The 10,020-nt window shown below is 43.2% G+C and overlaps 1 protein-coding gene across 1 annotated transcript in view; it reads left to right on the top strand.

Moving 5' to 3' along the window:
- LOC109930283 (1-phosphatidylinositol 4,5-bisphosphate phosphodiesterase beta-1-like) overlaps window positions 1–10,020 on the top strand; it is a 601,524-nt gene that overhangs the window by 495,131 nt on the left and 96,373 nt on the right. The window contains exons 18-21 of the mRNA XM_048600897.1: window positions 2,246–2,410; window positions 7,232–7,331; window positions 9,229–9,333; window positions 9,615–9,724. Coding sequence (XP_048456854.1) covers window positions 2,246–2,410; window positions 7,232–7,331; window positions 9,229–9,333; window positions 9,615–9,724 — 480 coding nt within the window. The remainder of the gene's footprint in view (window positions 1–2,245; window positions 2,411–7,231; window positions 7,332–9,228; window positions 9,334–9,614; window positions 9,725–10,020) is intronic.

The raw sequence follows: 10,020 nt of genomic DNA, 5'->3' as shown, positions 1-10,020 counted from the left end.
TGTGTGTATGCGCGTATGTGTGTGTGTGTGTGTTGGGGGGGTGTGTGTGTGTGTATGTGTATGTGTGTGACTTCAACCCCAGAGGCAAGGCAGAAAGAAACAGGCCTGATATTTATATGTGAAAGTGTGGTTGCTGTTTGTGGTTTTGAAGGGGTAACAACTCTTGAGATGTTTCTGCCTGTAACTTTCTTATCCATTGAGCTAGAATTACACATCCCCACCCATGGTCAGGCAGGTTCATAAAATCCAGCAGGTGACCTTTCTACCACCTTTCTATTTGGCACCAAACTGTAGAACATTTTACAAAGGTAGTGGAGGCACCAGTCAACGGCCCATCCTGGGGACCGTTGAAACCTTAAGAGGCTGGCTTTTGGTCACAGAAGTGTTTTATCGCTTTTGTTTTACCCACAGCAAGGGGCAGGGCCCATCTTACAAGAAAATCAGCAACTTTAGCTACAAGGGCTAATATTAGCTAAGGCAAAGGAACCCCCTTTGTGAGTCCCCTATGCCCATCAAAGACACAGCCTCCACCAAGATTGTGCACTCACCTTTTGTCCTCCTCACTGGATTCTCAAACCTGGCACACATCACCTTTAAAGACTCTGTGTGCTGTGTGTATACAGTGTTGCGACTCCGCCTGACAGTTTGTCTGCTGTGGGTCCTTGAGCTACACACACAGAAATCAGTTGTAATATCTGCTCCATTACTTATCATGTGTGTAACTGTTTTAAATAAACCAACCCATGAGGTTAATCACTTCCTGATAGGTGATCGACCATTAGTCCATAGCCCACCCCGCTCAAATTGATGTCTGGCTCCAGCAGTGATCTGCTCTAGGGGTGGCCCATAGTCCTGGCAGTGATCGCTGCTCCCGCATGATTCTATCAGGATATTGAATTGCTGGACATTCAACTGTTCGCAGATCTCAGGGACGGGGTGGGGGGGGGCCCTGCTTCAGATGTCTAGAACTCTGGCCTCCCGCCTATAGACACCTACCTGACCATTAACTGACCTACCATTCCTACCGAGGGTGGGCTCCTCATGACTTTTCTAGCCAGGTAAGAACAGGGACTGCAGCATTTCCTGCCATATTCCACATGGGATGTTGCACGTAGATAAGTTTTATATCTCCGAAGGTGAGATGTATGAGAGATGATGCATTTGCAAAGCCCAGCATGGTAGGTATTTGTCCTGGCCCAAGGCACATCAGATTCAAGAGTTTAATGCAACTTGATTACCTAGTAAAATTAAGTTTATATCATTCCCAGAAAGGACTGTCCCAGTTAAGTGATAAAATTGTTTCCTTCTTTATCTGAAGTTAATGTACCCGTTGTTGTGGCTCAGTGGTAGCACTTGCACCTCAGAGTGAGAATGTAATCATTCTTCAGATGTTTAGGGCCTCAATCCAGGCTAACACGACAAGTGCAGTATTGACTGAGTGCTGCAAGGTCAGAAGAGCAACCTTTGGGTAAGATGTTAAATGGAGGTCCCATCTTGACATAAAACGTCCCATGATGCCATTCAAAAAAAAGGAGTAAGTATGTTCATGTCGGTGATGTATTCAGAATTAATCCCTGAAACAACATTAAAATAGGCCATCACTGAAAAGGGAGGCACGTTGCCGAAGCTCTCAGAGTGGAGCAGAACCCCTGACTCTCCTGTTATATCTGTCAGCCGGGGCTCCCTGACTGGACCAGGTTAACACGCCCCAATCAGGGAACCCATCTTCTTTGAGATCCACCTGGCTGACCCCGTTGCAATCAGTACAAGTTCATTTATCATGTTGTCATTCATGCTGCACACCCTGATTGACTGCTCCTTTTCCCTCATTATGGCATTGATAACAAAAGTACTTCACTGACCACAAGGTGTTTTGGGATGTCCCACAACAGGCGCTAAATGAATGCAAGTCTTTTTTGTTCATGTTGATTAATATTTTGATAAGTTTCTGAATGTTTGAGGCAAACGAGGGCTGGACACCGTATTAGTGCAAACTGACATAAGTAAGTATTTATATGAGATGCAGAGATGTGGTAGAGCAAGAATTCACTAGAAACTTCTTCCCTCAGAATCGAAGATGGTGCAGTCTAGTTATTTGAGTAAGGTATTAACCCATCATGCTACAAATTTCATTCTGGTAGACAAAATGGGCTCATTTTCAATGATCATTCAATATTTCTTTCTTTGCCTTGTGCTATCGAACATCAGATCATTATTAAGATGCAGATTTTGTGCTTCCTTTCAGGTGCTCTCGGGTCAATTTCTATCCGACAAGAAAGTTGGGACTTACGTGGAGATAGACATGTTTGGTCTTCCAGTGGATACTAGACGAAAGGCTTTCAAAACAAAAACGTCACAAAACAACGCGGTAAATCCAATCTGGGAAGATGACGCAATTGTGTTTAAAAAGGTTTGTCCTTTCTCTTCCAAGACTTTGCAGCGTCACAATATTTCATATGAGACCAATTAAGTCACTAATTTTCTTCTTTGTAATCTTGACACAAGAGGCAGGGTGAGTCATGGAGTCATACAAGATGGAATAAGACCATTCGGTCCAACTCGTCCATGCCGACCAAGTTTCCCAAAACTAAACTAATCCCACTTGCCTGTGAGATAGTAGGAACTGCCGATGCTGGAGTCTGAGATAACAGGGTGTGGAGCTGGATGAACACAGCAGGTCAAGCAGCATCAGAGGAGCAGGAAAGCTAACGTTTCAGGTCTGAAGAATGGTCCTGACCTGAAACATCAGCTTTCCTGCTCCTCTGATGCTGCCTGGCCTGCTGCGTCCCACTTGCCTGCGTTTGGGCCAAATCCCTCCAAACCTTTCGTATTCACCTACCTGTCCATATATCTCTTAAATGTTGTAACTGTACCTGCATGCACCACTTCCTCTAGCAGTTCATTCCACATACGAACCACCCTTTGTGGAAAAATCGCCACTCAGGTCCCTTTTTAAATATTTCCCCTCTTATCTATGCCCCATATGATTTTATAAACCTCTATAACGACATGCCTCAACCTCCTATGCTCCAGTGAAAAAGTCCCAGCTTATCCAGCCTCTCCTTATAACTCAAACGCCAAGAGGAAGACAGACTGCAGGTTTCGTGTTGATGATTTCTGTTCGGAGCTCTCATTGCAGATGCTGTCTGATCTGCTGACTTAATGTAGTCTGCCCTTTGATCTCACTTTTCACCCTTCCCAGACTCGACGGCGCTGAGCACTTCTGAAATTAGCTCTGTGGTCTTAGCTTCATTTGATTCATAATTCATTCGTGCAGGAGGTGTGCAAGCATTTATTTCAGACTGATGAAAAGGGTTCTGCACCCATTCTGCTGACTCAACCTCTATAAATTCCTGCGCAATGGTCAGCAACTCTTTCAAAGTCACTGCTGATTGGCTTCTCAGCTTCCACCTTCCATAAGCTTGATCACATCCAAAACTCTGTTGTCCGCACCTGAACTTGCATCAGTATCCTTTCGCCTACCGCCCTGTGCTCATTGATCTATAGGTCCTCCATCTATCAAAGTCTCGACTTTAAAATTTCACCTTTGATTTTGAATCTTTCCACTTCCTTCCCTCCTCCTGATCTCTATAACTTTCTGCAGCCCTTCAAGCCTGTGAGATATTTGTGTTTATTTAGTTCAGCCCTTTCTTAGGGGGAAGGTGGAACCTGGTAATGTCACTGGACTAGAAATCGAGAAGCTCAGGGTTAGTGCCTTGCAAGACAGGAGTTCAAATCTCACCACAGCGAGGACGAGTGGTGGTGTTTGCTACACTTCTGAGCCAATTAGCAGTAAATACAAGGGAGAATCCACCTTGTGGATTGGATCAATGGCACCAGTTAGTAAGAGCAGGGGATGCAGGCACAAAGCCAAGGAGTGAGGCTGAGGACAGGGATGATGCAAGACCATAAAGTACAGCAGGATGGAGAAAAGAGCTGCAAAGGAGGCAGAGGTGCTGAAAAAGCAGGAAGAAATCATTTTAAACTTTTTATTAAAGGAATACTTACGTACCTGGGAACTGCGGTAATAAATTCCTTGCAAATGAATGTGGAACCTCTAGCTTAAGACTGCAGTTGTTCGGGTACTTTGATATGGGGGCATGGTGTACTGGATGTTACTGTCATAAACATTATGTCAACAGGATAATTTAATACTGAATAATTTTATTTCTTAAAGATTTATGATTTCATATCTCAGAGCATCTCACATACCACAAATAATTGAAGTTCAATGGCTGTGTTAGAAACAAACACCTAAAAATTGAGCTGCAATGTCACCAGACAGCAGAAAGCATATTTATGGTGAAGGCTCTTAGTGTATCATTTATTTGTTAAATAAAAAAGCACTCGTTGCTTACTTTTGCCTATTATCTCGTGCTAATTTGTTTACAGTGATTGGTAGGAAATTAATGCTTTTCTTGTGTGATGTGGCTTTAAGTTAAATGGAGCAGTGATTATTGGGGATATTGATGAACTCTTATAATTCTACTTCTGTATGAATTCAAATCCTAGATGTGTCAAGGCAAATGTAGAAGGTATTATTGCAAAGTGACTGCATCACCTGATGGAGGACTTGATAAGAATGAAATAAGGGGTTCAGGGGTGACTAATAGAGGTCGATAAAATCATGAGGAGTAGATAATGTGAATGACCGGTATCTTTTCCCTAAGATTGAAGATTTCAAGACTGGGGCTTATTTTTAAGGTGGGAGGAGAAATATTTTAAAAAAACATGAGGGGCAACTTTTTTACACAAAGAGTGGTTCGTGTGTGGAATGAACTTCTACAGGAAGTGCTGGATGCAGGTACAGTTACAACGTTTGAAAGATATTGGGATAGGTTTATGAATAAGAAAGGTTTGGAGGGATATGGGCCAAATGCTGGCAGGTTGGACTCGTTTAGTTTCATATTATGGACTGGTTGGGTAAGGACCTGTTTCCGTGCTGTATAACTCTATGACTTTATGACCCTATCAAAGAGGAGATCCTGAAACCCAAAAAGGAGCCACTGAAAGTCATAAAGTAACCCTTGTGAAATCCAAGGAGGAACCTTGGGAAAACGAAAAATGCTTTGAGACCGAGTACAAAAATTCATTGATCATGTTGCCTCTACAATATTTCAGTTATCTTTCTGACTGATGGGTTATTTCCCATCAGGAGAGAAGTGGGTATAAGCAGCAAGGACTGGCTTTTATTCTGATTGGCACGATTTGCCATCAATTGTTTAAAGATGAGGCAGCTTTTGCTGACACCCAGACATGTGCATAGTAGCAGTGACATTTCTGAACTGAATAGGAATGAACAATGATAAAAACCTAGCAAAATCCTTTAAAAAATGAAAAGAATTTAGAATCGTGTAGGTGGAGAATTTAAAGACATGGAGTCATAGAGTCACAGAGATGTACAGCATGGAAACAGACCCTTCGGTCCAACTCGTCCATGCCAACCAGATATCCTAAATTAATCTAGTCCCATTTGCCAGCATTTGGCCCATATCCCTCTCAACCCTTCCTATTCATGCATCCATCCAGATGCCTTTTAAATGTTGTAATTGTACCAGCCTCCACCACTTCCTCTGGCAGCTCATACCATATACGCACCACCGTCTGTGTGAAAAAGTTGGTCAGTAGTTGCCTTTTAAATCTCTCGCCTTTCACCTTAAACCTGTGTCCTTTAGTTTTCAGCTCCCCTACCCTGGGAAAAAGACCTATCCGTGCCCCTCGTGATTTTATAAACTTCTATAAAATCAATCCTCAGCTTTATAAGCCCCAGGGAAAATACACCCAGCCTATGCAGCCTTCCCCCGAGCTCAAACCCTCCAACCCTGACAGCTTCCTTGTAAATCTTTCCTGAACCCTTTCAAGTTTCACAACATAAAGTGATTTTTTGAAACAGTTTAAAGACTGGCTTTATATTTCACATACATATTTGCACGTGTCCTTTTTAAAAATCAGAGGTGATTACGCACAGTCACAATTTATAACCAAATCATGAATATCAGCTATCATTCCTTAAAAATAAAGCTACCGTAAGCCATAATATGCACACACCCCACTTTCCACATGGAGTGATCTCCAAAAACAGGGAAAGGTTAGGCCCTTGGATCCTGCGCTCTGGGATCCATAATAAAGAGGAATTAATGAGAATGACAATTGGGAAGAAGTGAGGTATTGGCTTCAAGAAGAATTAGCAATGCCTAACAACAGTAATTCAATCTCCAGCCAAGAGCTCCAAACTGAGCAGGATAGTGCTGAGAATTCTTCAGCAAAGTATTCTCCAGAGTTCTTGTCTTGACTCTACAAAAGAAAAAGTCATGGCCCTTTGTTTGTATGTTCCCCCACTTAGACAGGGAACCCCCAGCGTCACCCTCAAGCCCATGTGCCAACAGGCTTGATCCTCATGTAAAGCTTGATTGTTTGTGAAGTCAGGAAGCCAGAGGAGTGGACAATATGATCAAATATGAGATATGTTTTGTTAAGTGACAATCATCCTTTAATGGTCGGTTTTGGGGATGTTTTGGTGCAGTGGATAATGTTCCTACCTCTGAGCTAGGAGACCCAGGTTCAAGTCCAACTGTAGTGATTGGAATGAGGTCAACCAGGTGGACCTCATAGAATATGAGTTCCCTGATTGGGGCTGTTAATCTGGTCCCATCAGAGTGCCCTGGCTGACAGATAGATACATATAAACAGGAGTGACAGAGGTTCTGTTCAATCTTGAGAGCTGGCTCTGACGGAGCTGGATCAGAGTCAAGGTCTCTCCATGTTTAAGTAAAAGGGTGACTTGGTGATGGGATACTGGCCTCTCTGAAGTTATTTAACGCATGTGCTCCAGAGGCATGTAATAGCATCAATGGATTGCAAAATGTATAAAGATCTGTTTTGTCAGTAATTTTAAATAAGTTGGGAAATCAGGGGATGTGGGCATTGCTGGCGAGGCCAGCCCATCCCTGATTGCCTCGAGGTCATTTACGAGTCAACCACATTGTTGCAGAGATAATAGGATTCAAACCCATGTCCTCCAAACATGAGCCTGGAGTTCTATATGACCAGTCCAGTGACATTACCAGTACGCAACCAGCTCTGCATATTACTGATAGAGAGAGAAAAGCAGATATTTTGGAATTTTTAAAATTATTTGCCCTAATCTTTTGAATTTTTTTTAAACAATTGAATTCTTCCAAATTATTTGAAATGTGTCTTTTTTTTTAATTGAAACCTGTCTAATTTTCAGGTTGTGCTACCATCTCTGTCATCATTACGGATATCTGTCTATGAGGAAGGAGGGAAATTTATAGGCCATCGTATACTGCCTGTACAAGCTGTTCGACCAGGTGAGCACAGCTTTGTTGCGTATACGAGTCGCAAATTTGTCTGCGGTTTCATTTTATTCCCGTTTGCTATCTTTTGTCTGTAACGTCGCCGAAAAGACAAAAATAAAACATGTTGGTAGAGATTTTCATTGTGCCCCCATCTGGACACATGCAAGAATGCCAAATCTCGAACGATCACAACCATTTGTACTGTAGTAGAAAAAGTCCAAAAGACCATAAGAAATAGGAACAAGAGTAGGCCCTCAAGCCTGCTCCACCGTTCAATAGGACCACGGCTGATTTGATATTCCTCACATTCACTTTCCTGCCCTTTATTCCCCGAGTTTTTTTTTCTTCTCATTTCTGGGATGTGGGTGTTGCTGGCTGGGCCAATGTTTCTTGCCCATCTCTAGTTGCCCCTTGAGAAGGTGGTGGTGAGCTGCCTTCTTGAACCGCTGCAGTCCTCCTGCTGTGGGTTGACCCACAATGCCATTAAGGAGCGAATTCCAGGATTTTGACCCATCGACAGTGAAGGAATGGCGATACATTTCCAAGTCAGGATGGTGAGTGGCTTGGAGGAGAGCTTGGAGGTGGTGGTTTCCCATATGTCTGATGCCCTTGTCCTTCTAGATGGAAGTGGTTTTGGGTTTGGAAGGTGCTGTCTGAGGATCTTTGGTGAATTTCTGCAGCGCATCTTGTAGATAGTACACACTGCTGCTACTGAGCGTCGGTGGTGGAGGGAGTGGATGCTTGTGGATGTGATGCCAATCAAGGGGGCTGCTTTGTCCTGGATGGTGTCAAGCTTCTTAAGTGTTGTTGGAGCTGCACTCATCCAGGCAAGTGGGGGGGTATTCCATCACACTCCTGAATTGTGCCTTGTAGATGGTGGACAGGCTTTGGGGAGTCAGGAGTGATCAAGAATCTATCTATCTCAGACTTAAATATACACAAGGACTCTGCTCCCATGGCTTGCAAGGGCGAGGAGTTCCAAAGACTCAACCCCCTGAGAGAAGAAGTTCCTGCACGTCTCAATCTTCAATAGGTGCCCCTTTATTCTGAGACTATTCCCTCTGGCCCTGGACTCTCGCAGAAGGGGAATCATCCTCTCAGCATTTACCCTGTCAAACCCCTTAAGGATCCTGTATATTTCAATGAGACCACCTCTCATCCTTCTGAACTCCAGTGAGTAGAGTCCCAACCTGTTTAGCCTTTACTCTTAAGACAATTCCTCCCATACCAGGTTCATCTAGTGAACCTTCTCTGAACTGCATCCAATGAAACACTATCTTTCCTGTAAACACCGATTGATTGGCACCGTGGCTCAGTGGTTAGCACTGCTCCCTCAGACCGTCAGGGACACGGGTTCAATTCCACACTCGGGTGATTGTCTGTGTGGAGTTTACACATTCTCCCCATGTTTGCGTGGGTTTCCTCCAAGTGCTCTGGTTTCCTGCCACAGTCCAAAGATGTGCAGGTTAGGCAGATTAGCCAGGCTAAATTGTCCTGTAGTATCCAGAAATGTGCAAGCTAAGTGGATTAGCCATGGGAAATGTGGGGTTACAGAGATAGGGTGGGGTTGGATCTGGATGGGATGCTCTTCGGAGGGTCAGTTTGGACTCAAAGGGCCGAACGGCCTGCCTCCACACCGGATTCTATGATTGAGACATTGCCATGGAGAAACCAGTGGGGAACTGCAGCCTTCCCAAGATCCCAGCTAATTAATACAAAAAAAGCACAAGGCTTGAGCATAATGGTTTCGTTTGCAGAGATAGGTTCTGTGATATGAATATATTTCGCGTCTAGCAAGTGTTCATGAACCTCACCGCTGATTCAACTGAATATCTTAACTGGACTGTTACAGTAACTGGAAACACGCTGAAGATTGTCTCTGTAATTTTTGTTGTCCGTTGTATTTTAGGTTATCACTATATCTGTCTAAGGAATGAACGGAACCAGCCATTGATGCTACCAACCCTCTTTGTATACATAGAAGTTAAAGACTATGTCCCTGATACATTTGCAGGTAAAACAAAAATGTGCTGCTTCATACTGTTTGGTTTCAGGTCGCGAGCAAAACTGAGATGGTGGTAAACAACAGATTGCTGGCTGATCTGATCACATCTCTTTATTGATTACAATCAATATACAAATATTTAATGGATATATTGTAGCCTGATTTAGAAAGTCTTTGTTCACTGCATTGTTTAATTGAAACTTGCATGTCACCCCCACTGAAAATTTGATCTGTAGATTAATGTGATTCTTGCAAATTTTCATCAGACCTTATTTCTTTTGTCCTTGCAGATGTGATTGAAGCATTGTCTAATCCTATTAAATATGTGAATCTGATGGAGCAAAGAGCTCAACAGCTGGCAGCACTAACTCTGGAAGATGAGGAAGAAGAAAAGAAAGATGTAAGAAGAGTTTCCAGCTTGCCTTTTAATGCACAACAGTCCATTCTCTTTAAAACCCATATAACTGGTGGTAATTCCCAGCTGGGGAAGCACACAGGTAGAGTACAGATTTCACACCCACCAAGATTAATCGTTGACGTCAATGGAGAGTCAAGTCGGTGGGTGCAATCAATTTTATACTGAATTGCGTCAATTCCCCAGTGCCAAGTTAAGTTAAAACTGTTGCCAGTGTATCGGAGGAGATATTACACACAGCACTCAGTGTTCCTCTTTTTCTATAATCTTTGTTACTTGCT

This window comes from Rhincodon typus, chromosome 9 (genome assembly GCF_021869965.1).
Source record: "Rhincodon typus isolate 14 chromosome 9, sRhiTyp1.1, whole genome shotgun sequence".
Lineage (NCBI taxonomy): Eukaryota > Metazoa > Chordata > Chondrichthyes > Orectolobiformes > Rhincodontidae > Rhincodon > Rhincodon typus.
Note: the sequence above shows the minus strand (reverse complement) of the source record. Positions and strands in the feature narration are given on the sequence as shown.